Genomic DNA, 25,947 nt, shown 5'->3' on the forward strand with positions numbered 1-25,947 from the left:
CAACATGCAGAGGACATCTGTCCAACATTTGACACCCGCCAGCCTCGCTTTGCAGTCACAGCCCGAGCCACCAGTGTGAGAGGTCGCGCATACCATAATACTCCTCGACTTGGATCGTGTTCCCGCCACCATTTGCAGCCCTGTCATTTAATAATGCCGGCGGGTGATTATCTCGGGCACTTTCCCAACCTGTATTAAGCCGAGGCACATGTTGGACGTGAGAAAAAATAAATAAACACCGCACACAACCGGATAAAAATGTCTAAAAAAAAATTAATGCCATGGCAGTGTACTGTTTGAACATTAAATGTTTAAATAATATCTAGTTTGATAATGTATGTAGATAGTTAAACATGTGAGGAGCCCCAAAGCACATAATGGTTGTGCTAGCTAGAGACTGATAGTAGATGACTTTGAAGCAATGAATGGCTTTCTGGGGGCCCTAAGCATGTTGGGGACCTATTTGAGTGATGATACATAAGGTTAAACATTTTGAATGTGAGAAGCCCCAAATTACATTATGATTGACATAAAGACTGATAGTGAATTTATGACTTTGAAGCAATGAAGAATATTTTGGGGGCCCCAAGCATATTGGGGACCCTTTTGAGTAATGATACAGAAGGTTAATAACATTTTGATAATGTGTGCAGATGGTAAAATATGTGAGGAGCTCCAAAGTACATCATGATTGAGACAGAGACTGATAATAAATGTAATGAATGACTTTCTGGGGCCCCAAGTATGTTGAGGCCCCTTTTGCGCGATAATACATAAGGTCAAGAACACATCTTTGAAAATGCCTACAAATGCATGTAAGTACATTATGATTGAGAATGCGACAGAATAGATTTATGACTTTGAAGCAACAAATGACTTTCTGGGGGCCCCAAGTGTGTTGGGGACCTTTATGAGTGATGATACATTGTTTTTTTTTTTTGTTTTTTTTTAATGGGTGTAGTTAATAACATTCCAAAAGTCTTCAAATTTGACCCAGAATTGAGCTTGGGTATAGGACAGTGACATTCAAAAACCAACGATCATCCAGAAATAAAGCAGCTATTTGGCGTTGAGGTCATTTATACATTTTGTTTATTTTTAATTACACTGTGAGACACAAGGAACAATTGGCACCTTCTCTGAAGAGTAACTTTTTTGCGTAATTACATTAAGAGTGCAGAGTGCTTGTTTTCTTTCACTACTAATTACACGTTAGTACTTTCACACACGCTACGCTAGGCTAATTTTTCCAACAAGTGAGATTTCATCATTTCCATGCGTTAAACAGCAATCCATGTTATTGGGTTTGAAACGCAATCAACAAAAGTGTACGTTCAGAGATCGTCGGTTTCTCCGTCAAACGGGATGGCGTCCAGGTCCATGTGGATGTGCGTGTTGTCCTCGCTGCACACCCAGCCGATGGGCGTGCGGTTGAAGGAGGGCCGCGAGCGGATGTCCGCCTGCAGGGAGGGCAGCGGCTCCAGCTCGTCGGGGTCGGCGCCGAGGTCGGGCAGCTCGAACACCATCAGCTTGGAGCCCTTTTCCACGCCGCCAAAGGGCAATGCTGTCCTGGGGGTAGCAAAGTGGGAGAAAAAATCTGTATAAAAGCAATACGTTGCTTCATGTTCCATTTAATTTGCTCTTAATTTGAAACAAAAATTGTAATTGTTCTTGTCATGGGATTAAAAAGAAATAAAGCCATAATAAAAAATTAAGCCATACAACATTTTCAAAGGAGTCACTATATCACAATTAGCAAATCGCAATAAGTTGATTCATGTTCCATTTAATTTGCTCTTAATTTGAAAACTGTACTTGTTCTTGCCGCGCAATCGAAAAGAAATAAAGCCATTCATCATTTTTTGAGGAGTCACAATTAGCAAACCGCAATAAGTTGCTTCACGTTCCATTTATTAAGCTCTCAATTTGAAAAGAAAACTCCACTTGCTCTTATCACGGGATAAAAAAGAAATGAATCCATATGCTGCTTCATGTTCCATTTAGTTTGCTCTTAATTTGAAAAGACAACTAGCTTTTCCTGTCACGGCATTAAAAAGCATTAAATTTGCTGATACTGGAACAAACCCTGCTAAAATTTCACATATCACTTGAAGTGCCTTCACATAGCCCCATGGGTACTCGTCCCTCCCATGTGAGAACCGCTAATTCAGTCAACATGCTAATGATTACACATACACAACAGAAATAGATGCGCTAGCAGAAAGTTCGATTATATAGCATATCTTTCAAAAATGAAGAGTTGGCACTTAGAGACCCATTCCCAACTATGTTTTGTCCCAATACTTTCGTCCACCTCGTGTCCTTTAAATGTCATTGTATGCCTACTGTGATTTCGAATGCCACGGCGTCTTTCTCCCCCGCACTCGCCATTAAGAGCATCAGGAAAAGATCAAGGGATCACATTAGGTTTTGAGATAATCACATCTGGGGCGTACATGTTGTCTCAGTGGGAAACCTCATTACAGGTGTGTTTGCGCTGCTCAGAAAAGCTTCACACACACAGAAAAAAAGAAAAAAAAACATCTCGCCGTTGTCTTAGCAACGCATACAAACCAGTAGCAACGTAAACAAAGACGAGCAAAGATTTTTTGGGGTGTTTACCTGTTGAAACTCTTGTACTGAGGAAACTGGACCCTGCTGGGTCCAGGCATGCTGGCTCGCATGGTGGCCGTCAGCTCCTGGTTGCCCTTCATGGCCCGTTCCCATGGCGACACGTAGGTGCGAACGTACTCCCTCCTCCTCCTCTCTTTCTCCGATTCCTTGTCCACCATCTCATCCGCCTGCACGACTGAAGAGAAGCCATAAGATGAATGGACTGAGAAAATTGGGTGTCTTCTCACACATGATGACTCACAAACGTACCTTCTTCCTTTGGTATCTCCGGTTTCGGCGGAACAGGGGGAGGGGACATAAGAAGGTTCTGCAGGTTCTGCTGGAATACAAAAGAGAACTTTCAGTCCAAGCTGGAATCTACTCAACGTATGGGTTTTTTTTCCCACCATGTTCTCGTTGGTCGTGATGAACTTGTCGACACGTTGCTGTCTTTTGCGGAACATCTTGGAGCCCTTGTTGGTGAGCAGCGAGAGCTCCTCCAGCATCACGTCTTTGGGAGTCTTGATCTTGGTGCCCAGATTCAGTTCCGAGGCCTCGGGGTCAGACTCGTCATCCGATGCTTAGTGGAGGAACACAACCAAGTTTTTAGTCCCTTTTTTTAAATTTTAGGTTTAATTTTAGAGTGATGGACTCCAAATCAGTCACCTTAGAGCACTGGTGCCAAACTGAAGGCCCAGGGGCCAAATCTGGCCCGCCACATCATTTATATGGCCCTCCTCCTTTTTTTTTTTTTTTTTGTCATCATGTGTCATATGTCCACTCATTCACCATTTTCAGCAGTGAAATATTTTTGTTTGTGATAAATTGATAACAAAATTCTTCTTCTTGTAAAACGATTATTTTTAGAAAAAAATTTCACTGCTGTACTTACTGTTGACTGAAAATGACAAGCACTAAAAACTCAGGTAACAACCAATCACAGCTCAGCTTGTGAATGTCACATGGTGAGCCGTGAGCACAGATGATGTCATTTTCAGTTGATTATTCAGATATTTGAGCATTATGACATTGGGAGACTTTTGCATTTTGGGAGTCCAGGCTAAGCCAATCGTCGAATGTCATAAGTTGACCACTAGTGCCACCCGGTGGTTATGGGGTGTCAACACCAAAATTTCTATTGCACCTCTTTCGTGATTTGTCGTTGAAAGGATTAATGCTAAAGAATCGGGGTGGATACATGATAAAACATGGGGATTTCAATATGTCAAAAAATGGCAATATTTCCAAATTTGAATGGCAGTAAATGAGCCTGACATGGGCTAAATTTAACACCTTTATGGTGTACCTCTTGGCCTCCCGTTTGCAAGCATTCAGAAGGGACAGCAGTGTGGCATATTGAAAGTCATCATGTTTTGACAATCTATGCAATTTTTTACCCTCCTATTTTTTTTTGGATCCTTTTCCTTTGATATCACACATCGAAAACATCAAAAAGCTCGTTGGGTCAAAATTTTCCCCAGGGGTTAAAATACAGAGGATCATAAAGTACCATCGCCGACGTAAGTTATCTAGGGTTTGCTAGTATGCTAGCATTTTCTGCTAGCCAAATTAGCACACTAGCAGAAACTGACACGGTAAAAAAAATATGCACATGTTAAACAAACTGCAAATGTGTTCAAGGACCCCAAGCAAAACAGTATTTCTCAAACACGGAAGAAAAAAACACCGAGATTTAAAAAGCGGCAAGGTTCTCCAAGCTAGCGTTGAAGTATCATTTTTATTGTTCTGAGCGCAAAAACAGCAACTAGAAAACAGTTTTTCGAAGCCACTTATTTGTGCTCTATTCATTTCGTTGCCCAGCCTCGTTTTCCGAATGAATTATAGCATAAACCTGTTGTGCGGCGTTAGAGGAAGTGTACTGGTAAAACCAGCGGGAACGCTAAGAAGCAGTAGGTCAAAGTAATCAGAACAAAGGTTTGCTTTTCATGGTGGTGGGAAATCCTCAACCAGGCCACCGCCCACTCTCACAGAGGGACGTGATGGATTTTTTCACTTCCTATAAAACGGGGAGTTAGCATTGCCATGCTGCGGAGAACCCTTCGCCGGGGACCTCGTAAATCAGACCTGTGGGTGTCTTTTGAGTGTGTGTGTGCGCGGCGAGAGAGAGAAAATAATTGAGGCTGCTGAGCAAAGTGAACTCTCCCGCGGGGATATTGATTTGAGCGTTAATTCAGAAGAATGTGAAAGCGGAGCTTGACTGCTGACTGGAGGAAAATGGACAGACGGGTGGGGGGGGGGCATATAGGGGATTTCACAGCCGGACAGAAGTGTGTAGGAGTAGAGGGGGGGGGGGGGGATAAAAGATCCGATAGTGACAAGATATAATGGATGGGTGAGTGGGCATTAACTGGAGCAAAAATACGGGGCTAAAGCAGGATAAGCCGCCGCGTGAGCCAAAACACACAAATGTCATGCCGACTCAGATGCGATGACAATAAGACGACGCAAAGTGACAGCGGTTCGCGACCTCTATTCAGGCAAAGCTTGTATTTTTTGTTTGATAAATCACACGGTACGCCACGGTGCAAAAACGAATACAGGACTGGAAACAACGATCTTAAATTATTCACAAATTTGCTTACCGGTACTTGGATTGATGCCCCATGTGCACAATTTTGTAAATGCTTTTAAAAGTGTGATAATTATTATATTATATTATATTATATTATATTATATTATATTATATTATATTATATTATATTATATTATATTATATATTATTTTATTTTTATTATTTATATTATTATTTTATTATTTTTATTATTTATTATTGATGGAATAATTGTATATATGTATATATTATTATTTTATTATTTATATTATTATGTAAATTATATTTTATTATTTTTATTATTTATTATTGATGGAATAGTTGTATATATGTATATATGTTATCATATAAAAACATATTGCTTGCACATCTCTTAACCCACTCACACACACACAAACACTCACACTACAGACATAAACAATTCCTTATATGGTATTATTTTGAAACTTGTAACCGCCTTCTTTGTAATCTTTGGAATAAAATGAGGAGAGCCACAGAACAACGTGTTTGACTCAGAGTTTTGGGTTTTCTCCAGTCTCTCATTATTGATAACTCTGACAATTATATTTATGATTTTTGATTTATGATTTTTTTTTCCTTCAACCGCTCAAATTGTTCAGTGGCATCCGTCTTTGTAGCCCGTGACATGAAAGAAAGAAAGAGTGATATTAAAGCGAAAAATATCATTTAAAAAAACTCTTTGGGGATTATAATAGAGATCTGTTCACAAAAATAAATAACTTAATCATTAATCACCTTAAAGTTTTAAGGCATAGCCATTAAGTGGTCTCTACTGCCACCTACTGTCTTGAGGTGAAACACCAGTCAACAAAGAATTTTCTGTTTGTTGACATAGTTTGAGCGCTGCTCAATGGAATGTTGCAAAAATTGCAGGAAAATCAACAACATACAAAATTACCTTGTAAGTTTTATTTTGCCTGATAAAAAATATCAATTCAAAACCTAAAACAAATCAAATAGCGTCATTCGGTTAATTCAATGTATTTTATAGCATCACTTTTGCACGTGTTCATGTGTGACTTACTGTACCATTCTGGCTGACGTTGGTCAAGTCAGTGATGATCTTGTTGGCCTTCTTCCTCTTGTTGGATGGGACAATGCTTGTCAGCGACATGGCTAAAAAAAACAAAAAAACACGTGTTGAACTGAAAGTCTTTAGGAACCTTGTTTTGCTTCCGCGCACTCATTCATCCTCTGCTAAAAGCTCACCACATTCGGAGAAGAGCATTTAAAGCAATTAGAGAGACACCCGCGGAAGTAAATTGTGGGCTTGACTCCTTCGGAAGGCAATTTGTCACCAGAAACAAGTCACAGCGCTTCTTAAAATGACTTTGGAAGTTTCATTCAAGTAAGTCGATGGGTAGAGGCACTTAAACATATACATGCTTGGAAAAACAGGATAACAACGTTCTATTTTGAGCAAAACTGGCTCATTTTAATACCTAGTGGCGAGTGCCATTGCCGATAGGTTGATTTATCATAATTATTGCAGAACGACAATAAATGTTCCTGACACCACAAATTTACATAAAGTACGGTTTTACTAATATTTAATAAATACAAATAAACAAATAAGTAAAGATTTTTTCAATACATGATTTTTAAAAAATGTGCCAATAATTTGTCGAAAGTACTTTGAATTGGAAACTTTGTTTATGTTGTTTATTTAAAATATACTGCTACTATGTAGTTGTTATACATTATTTTTGTCCAATTAAATGGTCACCATACCATTTAATTTATTAATTTAATTAATGTAAACATTACCATTAAATAAACCTACACAATAAATATACTGGTGAGAGTAGATTGCTAGCATGCACATTTGGTAAAATAATTAAACTAGCCACAGTCATATATTTTGATACTAAATCATAATCATCTTCAAGTAAAATACATAGTATATATATATATATATATATATATATATATATATATATATATATATATATATATATATATATATATATATATATATATATATAAAACATTTGCCCCCTGGTGGCCAGTAAAAACACTGCAGATAAGCCACTCTGAATATGAAGGGCTCAAATCATTAGAAAAAAGTTGTAGCTTATTTTCCAAAACTTACGGTAATCATAGTGCTCAGCAAATTTTGTTCCAGTTATTTTTAGCCAACAAAACAAAAAGGAAAAAAAGAATGAATACTGTACCTGGGATTGAATGTATGGTCATTAAAAAAAAAATAATAATAATAACATAATAACACATCTCTGGGATTGAACGAGCGATTAATGGTTAAATATCGACCTGCATTTTTGCTCTGCTGGAGACCCGAGAGTACCGGAGAGTGAAAGCGAAGGCGGGGTCAAGACAAAATTAGCAACACGGCAGTGAAATATGATCCAATTAGGATTGGTATGCATCTACAGCGTGATAAATAAAAGAGCACATTGTTGAAGATAAACTTGCACGACGGCCACCGGCTCGTCGCCAGGTCGGCCATGATTACGTTAAGGCCCCTCGCCTTCGCCACGCTAATTCCCCAACCGAGGTCGCCGTCTCCCGATGTTTACCGGCAGCGCGTTGCCGGTCGGATGCAATTACGTAAGGCTGGAGGTAAGTCCCTGTTAGCTGTGAAAGGGGCTCGTCCGCGGGGAGGCCGCTTAATGTAATTGCTTTTCATCCTCTGTAATTGAAGCCATTTCCCAAGCCTGGGATTCGGCTAAGCTTCGTCTTCCTGCACATGTGTGTTGAGATGAAAAAAAAAAAAAAAAAAGACTCAAAACATGCCATCAGTGTGATTTATTAAACTTTAGAACCTTTCAAATTTTTTTTGTGATGGTCCACAAAAAATAATCAAAACAAAGTGTCCATTTTTAGATCATAGAAGAGGTCTGTAATAAATTAAAAAATTAATTATTTTTAAGAAATATTTGTCCAAAAATAAAATCAATAGAAAGTGTCAGACTTGTTCTCAAAAAGGAATAATTATGAATAAATATTTGTCCACATAAAAATATTGAACAAAGCGCCATCTTTTGGGATCAAAATAGAGATTTGTTCACAAAAATTCATCATTGACTTGAATTTTTAATAAATATTTGTCCACAAAAAAATAAACCTATAGTGTCAGACCTGTTCTGAAAAAAAAAATCATAATAAATAAATGTTTTTTCCACAGAAAAACATCAAAAGTTATATTAAAGCAAAAAGTATTATTTAAAAAAAACTCTTTGGGGATCATAATAGAGATCTGTTCACAAAAATAAATAATTTAATTACTAAGAAATATTTCCCTGCAAAAATTATTCAACATAAAGTGTCTGACCTATTCTCAAAATTAAATAAATATAAATAAATATTTGTCCACACAAAAACATTCATTTAAAGTGTCCTCTTTTGGGATCACAATAGAGATCTGTTCACAAAAATAAATAACTTAATCATTAAGAAATATTTGTCTGCAAAAAATAATCAACATAAAGCGTCTGACCTATTCTAAAAAAATCATTAGAAAATAAAAATAAAATCATTAGAAATAAATACTTGTCCACAGAGAAATATTTTTTTAAAAGTGTCTTTTGGGGAATTTTTGTTCACAAAAATAAATCATTAACTTGACAGGTAACGAGAGGTGGCAAGTTGGGTTGAACCATTCTAGTACGGGGGAGAATCTGGCTTTTTACAATAATAAAATTGAATAACCTATTGAACATAAAGTTAATTTTCTGAATGTATATTTTCCTGAAACAATTTAGTGGTTCAATAATTATTTCTAATTAGGATTTTTGCATCTTTATGTGTTGTATTTGTACCCCGTGAGGTTCCTTCAAGTACCCCCAGGGGTTCCCGTACCCTCATTTGAGAACCACTGTTTTAGAGGTCTTTTTTTCGGAAATATTCTGGTAGGTACGAGGAGTGAAGAGAGGTCTTGTTACCACATCGCCCCCTTCACCGCACTTAACACCCGCCCACGCGCCATAACCTGCCTGTTTTAGCTCCGAGATAAATCTCGGAAAGCGACAGCTGAGGAGGAAAGGGTTGCAGAAAATCAGCGCATTCCAAAACAGTGCTTCTCAAACTTTTTTTTTCAGCATTTTTGCGATAAAAGCATTTTTGCGTTTTAAAAAAGGGACTTAAAACATGCCATATTTGTCCACAAAAATAATCAAAAAATATTAAACATAAAGCATTTGAGATCTATTCACAAAAAATAAATCATTAATTTGATTATTAATAAATACTTCTAAACATCAAGTTTCAGACTTGTTCTCAAAAATTAATAATTATGAATAAATATATGTCCACGGAAAAATATTCAACTTAATGTGTCATCTTTTGGGATCTAGTGAAGATCTGTTCATAAAAATAATTTATTAACTTGACAGGTAACGAGTGGTGGCAAGTGACAAGTTGGGTCGAACCATTATGGGGGAGAATCTGGGTTTTTAAAATAATAACATTTATTAATATACCGACTTTATGTTTTTTTTTGTTTTCTGAACTTACACTATCCTGAAATATGTCATTAATGCAATAATAATTTTAATCATTCATTCATTTCATCACTTTGTTTTCCCCACATTAATTGTCAAACTCCGCGAATTTTTCTGAGCCCTGAAATTGACTGAAAATGTCAGTTTCAAACCGAAACGGCCAACTTCCTGTTCAGCTTCATACATCCTTTAAATTTAGTTAAATTGCACCCTGGCAATACTGCCTTTATCAGCGGCCATTTTCAAGCTGCAAGTTTTTGAAAAAGTGATATTAAAACACTAATAAACACATGTAAAAGCACATATAAAAAATATATATTATTGGAAATACTCCAGCGCTTAAAGGGTTCTAGCGTGAGCACATCATACTCATATCAACCACACCTAATGGAAAAAAAAGACATAAATCGTCTTTGACGTTGAACCTTTTCATTCTAATGGACGACTTACGTCATTCTTGGCATTTAAGGGTTTACCTTATTTACTGCCATTGACCACTATAGACGTCAAAAAATCCATTTTAACTGGGCTGGTAATGAGGTATTCACTGCCTGCCCAGTCAAATGGATCTTTGACGAGTATAGCCGTCAATGGCAGCGAATGAGTTAAGACTTGTGTGTGTCATCACATGATAAGTAGAAATATTAACTCTTGCGACTATTTTTTCATCATTTTTTTCCACACTCCCGGTATTGTGTTAACTAAGTGCTTCTGCCATATTGACTTTTGATGTCACCATCTGGGTGAAATTTCAGTTCCCTAGTTTCTTCTTTCAGTGCTTTTGATTTCAAGATCAAACGTTTTGGAGAAAATACCGCACAAGGGTTAAACTCACAAAAAAAATACTTGCATTAAAAAAAATTTTGCCTTAGTATCTCGAGTCGATATCGGCCTGATACCCGTACCCGGTATCGGCACTCGATCACCCCTCCTTGAGCTTTTCGCAATTCCTTATTTCCGAATACATAAACCATACGTGATATGTGATGAAATCATTGACGGAGGGGGGGGGGGGGGGGGTCGTCTCCTGCCAGGCCTTGGCGAAATTCGCTGACAACTCAAATCCGATGCATCTGACTGTAAACAAGTCCTTGAACTTAAACTGGCTCTTGAATTATTTAACAGCTCCAATTGCATCAGTGCCAGATCGTTCAGCATGCAGCATCGCTCAAGGCCCTCTGTAGCCCACACACAAAAACAAATACATATTTTACCTAGGAACCGAAGCGTAAAACACAGGAAGTTTCTGAGCTCCCGCGAGGTTCTGGCGGAAGCGAATTTTCCCCAATTCCGGGTGGACTTGATTCCTCGAGTGTGGCGCCGCCGACCCTCGTCTTTGCCGCCGCTCCGAGTGAAACCTTATCAGCTCCTGAGCTGTGAACATGTGTCCTCCTGGAGAGGGTGCGAAAGAAGGGTGGGCGGGGCGGCCGAGGGCGGTGGGTGTGTCGTTTCACGTTCCGAAACGGGTTACCAACGATTGACCGGCGTCCGATCGTCACATTGGAGGAAACGCCGTTTTTAAGCCTTCCGCAGATTTCGGTCGATCGAAATACGAGTACCATGTTTTAAGCCGTCAATTTTCTCGAATTTTCCTGAAAATTTTCATTTTTGGTAGTTAAAAAAATTAAATGACTTCATCGCCATGTGATTTCTTCAGTTTTCACATTTCAGTCACAAATGTATTTTTTACTAGTCAAATTTTCATCACACCCCATTTGAAATTTTTACTATGCTATAAATGCTCCAATTTTGAAGCAATTTATATGGGGGCCGGGTGCAAAAACCTCGTTTTGGTATACGAAAGCGCGATTTAATCAAATAAATGCAGAAACTGTTTTTAATTTAACGAAACAATATATTTGAAAGTTATTGGTTGCAATTGATTAAAAAAACTAAGTTTAACATTTAATTGAATCATAATTATATTCTTTGAAACTCTTGATTCATCTTGGCATAGATCTAAACCAGATCATCCAATACACCTGAGGTGGTTCTTGAGGACCAGACTTGGGCTCCCCTGATCTAAACAGTCTTTTAATATAATCAAGAGGTATTTTTTCCCCGTTCTTTAAGTCGTATTTTCCACAAATCATCTTTATTTTAAATTTCTGATTGAAAAGTTTGACTGACTGAACTGATTGTTTTGTTGACATTCCCTTTAGCGAAGCTCCATCTAGTGGATGCATAATGCAACTCCAGCCCTTACTTGTATTTTATTCCCCGTATAATACGATCCGCTCTCCAATTTTAGGTAGCAGCGCTCTAAGGGGTGAGCCCGAAAAAATCTCACGGCATTTTATTGCTTATTTTTGCCTTTGAGATCAGCAGACAAGCAATGAAAACAATCGCGTGTGGACAGAAGCTTTTTGGTAGGCTTGTACAGGGACAGGATGACCCCACCCCCCACCCCCCACCCCCGCCCTCACCCGCTCTCAATCACGCCGTGAAAAAGCCATCGGAATTAAGACTTTCGCACCGTGCCAAATAGCCGCAGATTAACGGCTCCAAAAATAGGTGAAACGGGCGATTGTGCAAGGCGGCGAGCCGTGAATTAATAGGGAAGAGCGCAGCGCTTTCAAAAGTGGTAAAAGAAGCCGGCGGCTAACGTGGATATGTTTACAAAATCTTAGCCCATTTAGGCGTGAAGCATGCGGTGGAACTACTTTAAAATTAGGAGTCAAAGTTAGCATCGGAGATACCTGATCCAATTCGAGGGTCAAAGGTCGGATATGTTTTTTTCCGCAGGTCCGCTTGGGTTTCACAACTGCGAGGTCATCCAGTAAAATGTAGGCCAACCGAGCTTCAACTCTAAGCCGCATATTTGAACCGTTATCATCTCTGGCTGAATTACAGGAAACGGTGATGTTTTTTCTGTAAAACGGGAAATGTTATGATTGTTATTATTCGGTAAATGCTCTAAAAAGGAATTTCAAGAAAGAATGATTATAGAAAGCTAAACAAATAAGTGGGCCGTGTCATGAATCGCAGTTGACAGAAAATCTGTGCACCAAAAAAATCACGCCAGTAACCCGCTATGGGATAAGCCAAAATTCAAAATAACACGATGTGAACAAGAGTAAAGAAATTTGATGAATTCTGAAAAGTGATGTATTGATGTGATATGATTTCTTTGTAAATTTTCAACTTCTGTCATGTTTTTCAGTACACCCAGTGTTCAAAATGAGACACTACAGCATCATTTTAGTCTGTTTAATCTTCCTTGCGCTTCACCTTACTCCTTGAAAAAAGTTATCCGACCATCTATTTTGATCCGGGCATTTTCATTTCACTAAATATTTGTGTTTAATTGTGTTTACTTTTGTCTTCATTTATTCACTAAAAATGATTTATTTTTAATGATATAATTTTTTTAGTCAAATTTATGTGTTCCATACAATATGTTTATTTGCATTTATATAGATAAAAAAATCATAGAAGACTTAGATTCATTCGATGCAATTTAAGGGATATATATATATATATATATATATATATATATATATATATATATATAGAGAGAGAGAGAGAGAGAGAGAGAGAGAGAGAGATTTTTTTTCTAATATTATATTTGTAATTGTCCACTGCTATTCGCGTCAAAACGGCAATCAGGTTGAGGCGTATAATGTAGCAATATTCTACATATAATTGACACTAATCATTTTTAAGTTATGTACCACAATTTTAGCAGTCGGACTGATTTGTGAACAGATTTTCCTCCATAAGGCACATCTGGCTCGGCAGAACCAGTGAGCTTCAGGTTTCTAAACAATCTTACACTGCCCTCATGTGGTGGAGATGAAAAAAAATCCTCAAGGCCCAAATTGATAAACATTGAATTACAATTAAACCTGTGCTTTCAAATATAGCACTCACAGATGATATGAGAGAGCAAATGAAGCAAAGAGGATCGGTGACAGGGAGTCGGTGTGAAATCGGGCGCTGACGTAGGTGTCACAGGAAGAAAGAACGACAGCTGAGGTGAGTCACGTCTATTTTTATTTAGCCGCTTTGTCTCGATGGACAAGAACAAAAAAAAAGGACACATTGTCTGCCTTTTGTTCCACATAGGTGTAATCAGCGCTCATTCGTATGATATGAAAAAACAACAAAACAAGACGCGGAAGTAAGTCGTATACTATAAGCGCAAGTCAAAAGTCAGTCTCAAATCTTTGTTTTTAGTAAGTTATTTTGCAAAAATGCGTCACGTTATTTCTTGGGTTACTGAAGGCATGAGTCAAATGATAAAATATTGCTCAGTCATAGCATCATAACAGTAAATTTGCATATCAACTACAAAACTTTGCACTCAGTATCTGGATTTGTGTTAGCTAGCTGTTAGCTACTAACACATTAGCATTCACATACTTTTTGAATAGAGAAGTCCAAAATATTCTCGATGATTTTTCATCTCAGGGGGCGGCCATTTTGCCACTTACTGTCAACGAAAAATGTCATCACGATGCTTAAATTTTCGTTTTCTAGGTTTGGTCATGTGACAATTGCAAGTGAGTCAAGTCATGTGACTCGAGGCCCCACCCCCACCTCACCATTTCATGATATTAAAAAGAAGAGATAAAAAGAAGGCAATATAGAGTGTTTGAATAATTACAAGCAAGGTGCAAAAAGGTTGGACTATTTGGTGCTTCTGTTTTGAATGCTCCTCCAATATGAAGTTCTAGACTTCATTGGATCTTCTCGTATTACGTCCACCTTTGGATCCACATCTAAAATCAATCTTTTGCCACATCCTCAACACTTTTTTTCTAACATCTTTCCACTGCCTTTCTAATCTGCATATCACTGAATCTCTCTCTGGTACATTTGCGAAACCACAAATTGCTTTTAAATTTTAACTATTTGCATCAAGACGGTCACATAAAAGCAGACACCCCTCCTTCACTCATTCAATCCCAAAGACGCATTTTTACGTTTAGTTTTTGAGTCTAGATCAAAATTCAAACACATTGAAATTATTTAATTAAATCAAATTTAAATGGCCAATTTGGTATTTTATTCAGGCACTTGAAGTCATAATTAGCATTTTGTGGGCCACATTAAAAGATGTGAAGGGCCAGATTTGGTCTGTGGGCCTTGAGTTTGACATCGGTGGTCAAGACAATCAATACCAGCTACTTATTTATGGTTTTTTTTTAAATGTTTGGCTAAAAGATAGTCTAAATACGTTAACATACTAAATCTAAATCGTTAGCTAAACACATGAAAAATTTGCAGAAAAAATATAAAAACATGTCTTTGGATTGAATGAAAGAATGAAAGTGGATCACATTTTTGATCTTTCTGCTAGTCCAAACTTTTCTTGAGATCAAACACGTGTCCACAGATGTGAATAACAGCGTTATCGAACTTAAAACACGTGAACTTCTTTTGAAAATGCTTTACTTTCAGTTTCCACTAGAATGTGCTATCTTAGTGCGCGGTGGAGCCAGGCCGCCATACGCAAGGCTGTAGGCCCAAGTTGGAGGTGCTGAATCTTGGTCTGGGAACCCTGCTGTACTGGCTGCCGGTGGACGTCTGCCGGGTGGCCCCTGGGGGTCCGAGAGGGCTCAGATCTGGAGCGCTTTTGAACTGCCTGTCAGCTTCTTGGGGGTGGGAGAACATGGGGGACTGGACGGCATTTAAAGGTGACGTAAATGTGGGAAGCTGAGGGAGGGGCGCTGTTGGAGCAGGGGGCGGTGGAGGGGACAGGGGCCCCGGGGACCATTGAGATTGGTATGGAGAAGGAGGCGTTTGAGGGTGGATGGTGCTTTGGGGTGGCGGTGAGGTGATATCGGAACGCCGCAGCGGTTCTCCAAGTGTGGTGGCTGATCGAGGTATGACCACCTTCAGGGCAGGGCTGGTGGCCTTCGGAGGAGGTGTGGAAAAGCGTTTCACCTCACATACCCGCGCCGTCTTCTGAGGAACACCTCGTACCTGCTGATTGGCAGAGGCGCCCTGGGGACCTCCGTAGGTGAACAGCGAGGAGTTGAGTTGGTAGGGCTGGTGGTTCATGATATCCACCTGTTTTTTGGCGGTTTTCTTCCCTTTGGATCCAGACGATCCTGACTTTGATACCTCCGGCTTCTTTTGGGCTTTAGGGGGGCATGAGGGTGATAGAAGAGGATTGTAGCTGATGGGAGGCGGGGCGCGGATGTTGGAAGAGTACTTCCAGGTGGCCGGGAGGGACGGTGTTGGTGAAGGCTCCCTAGTCTGGGAAGGAGAGAAGGGTGCCGGGGTGACAGAAGGACTCCGCTCAACGATGAAGCGATCCATTCGGTTCTGTCGGCGGGCGAACAGCTGCCCCCCTTTCCCTGTCAGCTGCGGGGCCTGAGGGGTGTGCGGTTTCGGGGCGACGGGTGGTGGCCTGGATCCCCGCTGAGCTTGCATGAAGTTGCAAGCCTCGGCGCCCAACCGCATCCAATCCTCTTCAGGACCGGACTCGTGGCCAGCCTCGCCACCGGTCGAAACGCTTGTTCTCACAAAGCGGTCGTCCATGTTTTGCACCATGGACATCAAAGCGGGGTTGGGAGAAACATCTTTGCTCCGGATGGCGCTGAACATCGGTTTTTTGTTGCTCCGACCGCGAGCATCGCTTAGGATGCCGGTGCGAGCTGCCGGCACGGAGATGCGCTGCTCACGGGTAGCCAGTGAATCCGAGGCCGAGGTTTGAGGGTTTGACGCGGTCGTCGTGGGAGCGGGGATGCAGGGATGGGCGGCCGGTGAAAGTGGAATAGGAGGAACCGTGGAGACTTGGACCTGGGAGACGGGAGCCATACCAGGGGAGGGAGTGGAATAAAAGGAAGGAGGAGTGTGAAATTGCTGTGGAGGAGAGAGGGGTTGAGCAGAGCGTGTTGGGGACCCTTGGGGAGTCGCAGGGCCCGAGGGGCACAAAGACGAAGGGGCCGAGGGAGCGACGCCGTTGTTGCGAGGTGGGATGTAGAGTGAGGTGCTGGACACCGCTCTCCTCCCTTCCACGGCAGGATAATGAGTGGGCGCGATGGTCACCATGGAGACAGCCGCTGCCGGTTTGGGCTGGGGTGGGCGGAACATCACGGAGGTCACCGACGAGCGGGGAGCAGCGGGACCGGGAGTGAAGGGGCGAGCCGTGCGATTGAGCGCACCTAACGGTTGCTCGTGGTTCGGACTCGAACCGAGATCCACGTTTGAGCCGTTTTGATTAAGCGGGGGTGTCAAAGGGGGAGGGCTTAAGGTAACACTGGCCCGGCTTATGGCGACCGGACCCCCGTTGACAAGAGGCACATCTGAAGATGAAGACATCGCAGTGTCTGCTTGCTTCATGGTCTCCAACCCAAATACCTCCAAGCTTGGGATTTGATTGACAGGCGCTACAAAGCTTGAGTTATCAAACACCGGGCTGTGATTGGCAGCTGTAGGTGTGGCAGGCGGGCAGGCGGCGCTCCTCCTGTCCAGCAGGTCTAAGTAACCGCTATCCCAGGTTGGGTCAAAGGAGGCAGAGAAACCCTCCTCGTCTACTTCAGAGCTCTGGATGGAGCTCCCGCCTTCCTCCTCGGTTTCGCCCTCGGTGCTTTCGCCCCCTCGGTCGTCCTCAGCCTTGCCGAAGCAGGTCAACGTGTATTTCTTGGCTCTCTGCCGCCGCTTTTTGAACATAAGCACCCCCTTGGAGTTCGGGTTGGGAGCATCGGTCAGCAGCGAGGCGATGGAGCGGCATTTGGTGCGAGCTTCTTTCACCTGCTTCTCCACCAAACTCTCCCCACGCTGCAGTTCTGGGTAAGAATGGAGCGAAAATAAAATCAGGACAGGCAAATCACAAAGTATTGAACTATTTGAGCGTGGGTGTTATTAAAACAATATATTTGAAGATTTTTGGTTGCAATTTGTTTAAACTTTTTAAGTTAATTGAATCATGTTTTTTCAAATCTTGATTCATCTCGGCATTGATCGAAACAGTCTTTGAATGTAATAGAGGAAATTTTTCCCATTCTTTAAATAGTACTTTCTACAAATCACCTTTACTCTTAATTTCTGATTGAAAAGTTTGACTTATTTATCTGATTGTTTTGTTGATATTCCCTTTAGCGCAGCTCCATCTACTGGATGGATAATGCAACCCCAGCCACTACTGTAGCTTTTATTCTATGCGCCTTGTAATGTGGTGTGCTTTATATATGAAAAAAAAATTCTAAATAAAATATTACAGTAATTGAAGGTGCGCCTTATAATCTGATGTGCCATTTAGTGCAAAAAAGACACTAAATTTTCATCCTGTTAGGTTGACACATTCAAAATCTCTTCGTTTAAGGAATTCTGTTTGAAAAAAAAAATTGCTTTCTTTAGCTAATAAAGCAATTTTGTGTCAGTTCATGTTAGCAAAACTATGAAAACAACTAGCACTTGGGTTAAAAAAAAAACACTTTACTTAATTATAAAAAAACAATACAAATAAATACTTCAAGTTTATCCACCGGTGGCAAAAAGTAGTTTGGCCCCAAACAGGCTGGATTGTTCTGGGCAGTGACATTAAAGATTAGCGGTGACAGACAGCCGTATGTGTTATGGATTTACAAGAAAGAATTCCTGCTGCTCTCCAACGATGAGCCACACAGTCCAGGAAGGTTAGATCACAGGCTCCATTCTATACTCTGACGCCATTTTTTTCCTCTGCGTACAGTATGTACAACCGTTGAGTCTCATACTATTTAAAATGATGATAGGCTCACATGAATAACAAACCATATTAATACAACAAATACGTAAAAAAAAAAAGAAAAAAAACTTTTTTGTTGCTGGCAAATTGACAAAATGCTTTGGATTTTTTATTTGTTTGTTTTCTTATCAAGGAATAAATTATTTGGAAATAGAAAGAACAGAATTAATAGAAATAGATAATAGAATAGAAATAGAAAAAAATGCGAAATAGTTTGTTGAATTTTAAAATTTAATTCAAGAACACCAAATATGATACATTTACAATATTTATTTCTATTAATTAAAAATATTATATATTTTTTTAATTAATAGAATTAAATATTGTAAATTAACAAATTAATGAACTTAATCAATGAATTATATTTAGTATAATTATAAGTCATTAATTTGTATATTTAAAAAATCTACACGCTTATGATGGAACAGAAACACAAATATACTATACATAGATGTTTTTTTTAACAACAATAAACAGTTTTGTGCTATTTTTTATTTTTAGATTTATTTTTTTACACCATATTAAACAAATAAAATGGTCACTTCAAATTGAGTCTAAAATAATCAAACATTGATCTCAATATTCGACTTGCGGTCAGTATCAAGACAGATGCTGTATTCACCATAATAAGAATATAATATAGAACATTTAATTATTTCAATAGCGATAAAGTAATAATTCTTTGAATTTCCTGCAATTGTCTTACCTGTGTGTCGACTTGTGTGTCCACCTGCTGAATGACATGTCGGGTCCCTCATCTTTCAAGACCAAATTTAAGCGTGTGTATGTATGTTTAATCTCCACTAGGCCCTCCTACAGCACTCATACACACACATACACACACACACCCTCGCGCTGTGCAGGTCCAAGGCACTTCGGGGCTGCTCCCTGTCTCCCAGTGTTAAAAACCTTTTGTCGTCTAAGTCCCGCCACCAAAAGCGACACATGATGTCAAGCCACTATTCCTGTCTGCCTGACCCGCATCAAACACCTGTCTCATTCACACACACACACAGAACCAGGAGCCCCCCCCCCCATCAGGAAATATTTAGAGAGCAATGTCATCATTGGGCATGTGTGCAAATGGGAATTTAATACTGTACACTTACGCTGTTTCAAAACTGGATGTTATCGCACCCACCTTTTGTATTGAAAAAATACTTTTGCTTTGTTGCTCTAATGGTCATACTTTATTTTATGTTCTTGAAAAAAATGAAGTTTAAACTCCATGGCACATACTATCTTTAAAAAAAAAAAATCTTACACTGTACCCTGAAAATAGAACTTTCATGTTTGGCTTCCTATTTTTTTAAGACTAGTTTTTTCCTATGCATCCGAAAAACGAAAATGTATTTTGTGAAGAAATAAAGATTTTATACAGCAAAAAAATTGTTTTGCGTCAAGAAAATGTCCAAAGTAAATAAAACAAAATAACTATGGATATACAGTATATGTATGTATTTTATTTATTTATTTATGTATTTATTTTCATAAAAAATAATAAAAGGGAACTAAAAATTTGGGTGATTTATTGTTCATGATAAATGAAGATCAAAAACGTTTTTTAAACAGTTTTGACTTTTTTTTTAGTGATATCTACATGTATCGCTCTATTTAACTCGTTTATTTTGACCTTAAACTTTGACCTTTTGACCTTGAACTAGTATTATATGTATTTTGTACTAAAATTACATTTAAAAATTCTATATCTAATAGTAATATCAACATCTGATCATTTTCTTTGTATGATTCCTTGGTTTAAAAAGTGAAATCAACCTATACAACAAATATACCATTTTAATGTTTTTTTTTCCCCCTGTTTCTGACACTTTTAGAGAATCAAAAATGCCGTCAATGTCAAATTGACTTCATAGGTTATTACTGTTCCTTGGAAACCAACGTAAGAAGGTTAACTTGATATGCATCCTGTAATAGATTCCAGGAGATATGCTTGCTCATAACTTTGACTCTCGCTGCATACACACTGCGCTGCTCTACAGCCATCTGAAATGTGTAACATGCCAACGTGTCATGTCCCTGAACGCCTCGCGCGATATTTTATCCTTACCTATGTCATACATATTCAGCATTTTACTGCACATGATGTCACATCAATCAACTATCACAACATCACGGCCTAGAAGTGAGGTTTATGACACTTGTACAACTGAACATCCCAAGGGTAAACAAAGCAATGATTCATTTATGATAAATGTTGTATGGTGCATTAATATGGCCTAGGGTGATTCTATACATATTTATGGAAAGAAGGTTTAGCATACTATTACAAAATCTCTCAAACCTAGATTAGAATTTGATTTAATGCTGAAACTACAGTAAATGGCCACTGGATGGCAGTACAGAAACCTCAAATAATTAAGGCTTTTTTGTGTTATGTTCCGGATTCAAATGAAAATAACTATATTTCGTTTTTGATACTGGTGTCATATTTTTGCCAATGTTTGGATTGGCTTTTTGTGACATGTTTATAAAGGTTTAAAGTCACAGTCGCTCAGCTAAGAACTAACCACAGCTCAATTGTTTTCTGAGTTTAGTAAAGTTCCTTTCTCAAGCTTAAAACAGGTTTAGCATATGTACTTACTAGCTTGCCGTGCTTTGTCCATGTAGGTGGCGGTGAGCTCCTCACTCACGGGCCCCTGCTGGGGTCCCACCATGGGTACCAGCTGACTACCGGACCCCAACATCAGGGCCTCCTTGGCCCGCTCGGGAGACACCAATGGTGGGCAGGCGGCGAGCCCCACGCATGCGCCTGCATCCTGGAAGCCGCTGTCTCCTTCGCCCTCGGCCTCCGCCAGCGCCCTCTCCGGGGTCGGGGTGAGTGAATGCGGGGTGACGCTGTGAGCCGGGGTGGTCCACTCCAGCTGGGGGGGCTGGTAGATGAAGTCCTTGTATGGGACGCCGTGCCACTGGTCCTTCATCGGTCCTCCGACTGCATCAGTAGCACTCTCATAGCTTTAAAGGGACAATGTGTAGAATTAGGTGCAATCTTGAGGTGAGCTAAAAGTTATATAAACTTTAATAGTATAAAAAAAAGGTCTCCCACAACAAAAAAAAACATTTTGGATGTCTGGTAATGACTAATTATTCTACATAGGTCGCACCAAGTAGTAGGCTTGCAAAGTGGGGTCTCTGAGACGCTCTAGTTCAGGTATTTTAAAATTGTTGCATTCTTTTAGTTCACCACTAGATGGAAGTATTTTCTTCACACTGTCCCTTTAAGACAAATCACACGTGTTGCATTTTTGTGTCAGTGCAATGCGGGAGACCGCATTGGTCCTCATTCAACGTTCGGACAGATGAATGGCTTTTTCGTACTTTGCACATGCTGGTCTTTTGCACGAACTTCTGCGAGTATGTAGACATGTAGATTGCACGATTGACCGGTTTTGAACTTCATGGAAATGAGGTAGGATGCTGTGATTATCCAAGAATCAACTGGGTTATGTTTACTCCCACAACGGCGCAAACGCCAGTAGGACCCTCCTGTTTCGGACTCATGACATTTGACTTAAATCTTTTTGTCCTTTGTTTCTTACCCACTCATCTCAGACGTCTCCTCCTCCTCCCCGTGGTTGTCATAGCGAGCAGGTGAGCGGGCATGAGGCGACGTGCGACGCTGGCGGCGGTGCGCCTGTGACAGCGTGTCAGCATCGCTGTCCGTCTCACCGTAGTAGGCCTCGCTGTCCGGCGGCGAGGTGACACTTCCCGGTTCGGTGGTGGAGCTCACTGAGAGGAGTGGAGGCGAGCAGCGAGCTGGGTAACTTGGGGCCCGTTTGACCCTCAGGTGCAGCGTGGCATTTTGGGAATCGATCAGGATCATGGCCTGGGCGTGGCTGAGCTCTGCACATGGGTGGTCGCCAATGGCAACCAGCTCGTCGTGCTCCTTCAGCCCTGCTCTGCATGCTTTGCTGCGACGGCGTACCTGCACGTAAGCAATCATTGGACAAACATTATCAGCATCCTAGTGACTATTATCAGACATATAACGCTTTTATGTTTAGTACGGTAAAAAGGACAAATCAATTGATGGTTGGAAATAAAATATAATTGTCTATATGGAGAGCTAAACTTCTTGAAGCCCATGGTCCAACCCCTTTTGATCCAAACACGGCTAAAAATAGCGTTTGTAGTTCTCCATTGCATTTGATGCATGACCAACACATTTTTTGCAAGCATAAGTTTCTTTGGTTTCTTACTGGCTGGAACATTATACATTTTTGGACCGCCAAAAATAACTTTTGCCGTGGATAAGCCGCACTGAACTATAAGCCACAGGGGCTCAAATCATGAGAAAAAAGTTGTGCTTGTAGTCCAAAAAATACGGTATATACTGTATATTCTTATGCTAATTTGCAACTGTAGAAAGTAAAGGTACTTTGTAAACTTGCGTTTTGTGTCAATGACGTGAGTTTTTACAGTTCATAAAACAGTTCTAAGAGTTTGTGAGTCCTGAATATAACTTTATTTTATCATTGCAGGAATCTTTTTGGTATAATTAATTATTTTTTACCATTGTTGCATGTAGTCATTAATAAGCATCATACCTAAATTTATATCCACTATATTTCATGTGCCACTCAAATAACATCCTTATCCATAATCTATTTTTTTAATTTTCAGAAATAAATTCAGGTGTTGAGGGGTTCAATTGTAGCTTCTTCTTCAACAAATGTTCAGAAACACATTCAAGGGCCTACAAGCGTCAATTTGACTCACTGCATAATAGGAGACTGAATATAATATCCGCCCCGTCATTCACACTGATCAAATATGTGACTGTGCATCAGAATAACTTAGTGAGTGTGAGCGCGCGCGTGTGTGTGTGTGTGTACCCTTTATCTGTCCACACACACTTCCACTCATCTTATCTAATAGGCGCGATGATGAGAACGTTCCCAGTATTTTTGCTTTTATCAGCAAAGCTGATACGTGCAAGGACAACTCCATCTCAGATTTTTCCAATTTTACACACGCACGCACACACATAGTGACAATCTATTGGCACACAGCACATGTGAGCATAATGAAAGAGTTAAGTTTGAACAGCTGCATCACCCGTCTGGACCAAAGGGGGGCATGCCTGCCATTCACCATATGTCCCCCACATACCCAAAATAAAGCCTTTGAGGGAGAAATCACAAGAAAAATAGAAAATAAAAAACGAGTAAAATACAGAACGATCTTTATGTGATGTTTGTGTGCATGTGCAGTATTTATCTTTGTGTGTGAACAGGAGGGCTTTTTTTTCCATGACTGGCTTCCATCTCCTCTTAAAGAGGCTATTCTTATCCTGCAGCTCTGTGACCCACCATTCCCCGACCGGGCTTATCTGAGCTATGCCCAAGCGCCACACACATATCAACAGCTGGATTCAAACACACTGATCTTTAGCGTCTGACGGCGGGAGCAAGGTCACAATCCAAATGTTCGTATTACAGAGAGCACCAAATACCTTTGGTTGATTTAACCTCATTTTCAGACTAGCATGACTGCATAAAATCCAAGGCGCGTTACTGCCTAAGGTCAAACATCTACTCTGCGCCTCGGTTTAAAAACCCAGTCCAAAACCGACATATGTTCGCACTGTTTGGTGACCCATAAACCCGTAAATGAATCGCAAGAGGGCACAGCAGGCGTCGCTTTAATAGGATAGCGAGTTGTGTAGAGGAGCGCATATATTTATTTTCCAGTCCCTCCTTTGAGAAAAACTGGCTAACACTGACTCTCTGGGGTCCTCGTCGCATTAATAGTGTGTCGAGGATTGAGGACGGATGCTATTTTGACTCACTGCGTGTTGCTGAAACGACAAATAAACACCCTTGGGTCTGAAGAACATGATCAGAAGATACACAAAAAGGGAAACCAGTGAGGAATATAGTTTCTATAGGTTAAAATGGCAATGCTGAATTGCAATGCTGTGAAGAAACAACAAAGCTTGTTAGCAATCTGAAGAAATAAACCAATAAGAAATAAACCAATGGTTACCGGATTTTGCTTCAGGAAAGTCCATGTAAAACACCATAAACAGCTTTATAGATAACATCGGTATTGCTTTAAATAATACATATTTGAATACATACAGTGGAGCAAAAAATAGACAGACACTACACTATTTGCAGGAATATATTCTTTATCCTCAGCAAAGAAGTACTAATATTATCGTAGCATGCTCTGTGACAGTCCCTACAAATATCCAAACAGACATTTGTGGAATTATTAATTAAATTATTAATTTTACAAAAATTGTACATAACTCGCATCTAGTAAATTACTTTGTTTCGTGTCAGTCCATGACAATAAACAGTAGTACTTCCAAAGTGGGTTTATGTTTCTATAATTTTCTACTGGAAAATATAAACAACAAATTCATTCATTTCATCTGTCACAAAAAACTCCTTTAAGCGCTAAAGGCCATGTTTTACAACGTCACATTTGACCCTCCCTAATTGTTGTAGATATGATGAAATATAACCGTAAAACTAAAATACAGAAAATAATCTTTGCAGGCATTTACAGACATGAAGAAGCATTTCTTTTGCAGGTACATATTTTATTATTGACCTTGTGACAGTACAGTACTAAAAATAACATGGGCAATTATGCTGACGGCTAATATTAAAAATTTGAATGCAAGAGTCACAGTGCAACAAATAACCACCATTTTAAGTAGAACATCTAAAATGGATGATGGTGCCATACCTTTGCCACCTGTAGAGGTTTCTGCTGCTCCCTTCCTCCCTGGAGCCTGAACCCCCACGGAGAGCCCCCAGAAAGGGACACCACGATCTCCTCCGCCACCATCTCAGCTCCAAGTCTTTTTCAATGTATGTGTGTGTAATGGTCTTTAGTTGCTCACAGTTTGGGAGTCTTCAACGGCAAGTGAGGAAGGACAGGCGGTGAGGCCCGTCTGGCTTGCATCTGCTTCCACGGGAATGTTGTGTCAGGGGGCAGGCACTATTTGGCTGCGTGTGTGTTTGTGTGTGTGTTCATCATATCCTTCTATTCAACACATGCCTTGTCACTCTGAATGGATGCTTGCTCATACACCATCCAGAAATAAAACCTCCCCACCTCACTCTCACACACATACACACACATGGGGGGGGGCAATGGCCTGGTGTGTCTAGGTTGAATCTAAAGAGTTGCACTGGTTTAGTGGTCTTTTTCCTCTGGAATTACTTTTGTTATGTATCAATTGAAGGGCTTCTAATATCTCGAAAAACTGTGCATGTATGTTTTTGGACGATGTCAATCAATGTTATTAAACTCTGTCACGAATGGGGAATCTTTTCCATATTTGAATCTGTTACTGTTGTCATTAATGCCACTGATTTTGCTCTTTGATGTTTTTTAGTCATTTTGTTATCCGTATAGATTAATGAAAGAATGTGATTATTTGGCTGACTACAGTAAATAGATAGTTGATAAAAATGACATAAAAAAATAAGTACTCAAAGAGTACTCTTACAATTTATTTTTGTTTACTTCCCTCCACTAAAGCAGTTTTTAGCTGTCAAACGTATCAAAACAGCTATTGTAGGAAAAATTGGCACTTGAAAACATAAATTTACGGTTAT

The 25,947-nt window shown here is 39.9% G+C and overlaps 2 protein-coding genes and 1 long non-coding RNA gene across 6 annotated transcripts; 1 reads left to right on the plus strand and 2 right to left on the minus strand.

Annotated features, from left to right (window-relative positions):
• Positions 1–1,100: 1,100 nt before the first annotated feature.
• Positions 1,101–11,017, minus strand: myoz1b (myozenin 1b). Of its 3 annotated transcripts, none has more exons than XM_088439303.1 (6): positions 10,881–11,017; positions 6,236–6,322; positions 3,021–3,193; positions 2,884–2,953; positions 2,623–2,809; positions 1,101–1,569 (listed from the first exon to the last, which is right to left on the minus strand). In XM_088439303.1, exons 2-6 carry the CDS (start codon positions 6,318–6,320, stop codon positions 1,335–1,337), a joined length of 750 nt encoding a protein of 249 aa, XP_088295429.1. In that variant the 5' UTR covers positions 6,321–6,322; positions 10,881–11,017; the 3' UTR covers positions 1,101–1,334. The 3 variants fall into 3 exon arrangements, with proteins under 3 accessions (XP_088295429.1, XP_088295428.1, XP_088295427.1); XM_088439302.1 differs by lacking the exon at positions 10,881–11,017 and adding an exon at positions 7,381–7,504 and having other exon boundaries at positions 2,884–2,950; XM_088439301.1 differs by lacking the exon at positions 10,881–11,017 and adding an exon at positions 7,381–7,504.
• A 2,456-nt stretch (positions 11,018–13,473) lies between these two features.
• On the plus strand, positions 13,474–25,585 carry LOC148409719 (uncharacterized). 2 transcript variants are annotated; one of them, XR_015868399.1, is made up of 5 exons: positions 13,474–13,644; positions 20,978–21,184; positions 21,920–21,958; positions 22,042–22,298; positions 25,085–25,585. It is a non-coding gene; the product is annotated as an uncharacterized LOC148409719 (long non-coding RNA). The 2 variants fall into 2 exon arrangements; XR_015868398.1 differs by lacking the exon at positions 25,085–25,585 and having other exon boundaries at positions 22,042–23,109.
• Positions 13,646–25,278, minus strand: LOC148409720 (synaptopodin 2-like protein). Its single transcript, XM_088439141.1, has 4 exons — positions 25,070–25,278; positions 21,907–22,292; positions 20,952–21,322; positions 13,646–17,408 (listed from the first exon to the last, which is right to left on the minus strand). The coding sequence occupies exons 1-4, from the start codon at positions 25,169–25,171 to the stop codon at positions 15,094–15,096; spliced, it is 3,174 nt and encodes a 1,057-aa protein (XP_088295267.1). The 5' UTR covers positions 25,172–25,278; the 3' UTR covers positions 13,646–15,093.
• Positions 25,586–25,947: the final 362 nt, after the last annotated feature.

This window comes from Hippichthys cyanospilos, chromosome 17 (genome assembly GCF_059441005.1).
Source record: "Hippichthys cyanospilos isolate Australia breed blue-spotted pipefish chromosome 17, RoL_Hcya_1.0, whole genome shotgun sequence".
NCBI classification, from domain to species: Eukaryota; Metazoa; Chordata; class Actinopteri; order Syngnathiformes; family Syngnathidae; genus Hippichthys; species Hippichthys cyanospilos.

What these genes read in the sequence shown, in the direction of transcription:
- myoz1b (XM_088439301.1), bottom strand. Translation starts at nt 7,438, where the DNA reads ATGTGTTATTATGTTATTATTATTATTTTTTTTTTAATGACCATACAT. An exon ending in GACCATACATTCAATCCCAG is followed by an intron (nt 6,323 to 7,380) that starts GTACAGTATTCA and finishes TGTTTTTTTTAG; the next exon opens with CCATGTCGCTGACAAGCATT. An exon ending in GGAGATACCAAAGGAAGAAG is followed by an intron (nt 2,810 to 2,883) that starts GTACGTTTGTGA and finishes GCTTCTCTTCAG; the next exon opens with TCGTGCAGGCGGATGAGATG.
- LOC148409720 (XM_088439141.1), bottom strand. Translation starts at nt 25,171, where the DNA reads ATGGTGGCGGAGGAGATCGTGGTGTCCCTTTCTGGGGGCTCTCCGTGG. An exon ending in GAGACGTCTGAGATGAGTGG is followed by an intron (nt 21,323 to 21,906) that starts GTAAGAAACAAA and finishes GTCCCTTTAAAG; the next exon opens with CTATGAGAGTGCTACTGATG. An exon ending in GGACAAAGCACGGCAAGCTA is followed by an intron (nt 17,409 to 20,951) that starts GTAAGTACATAT and finishes ATTCTTACCCAG; the next exon opens with AACTGCAGCGTGGGGAGAGT.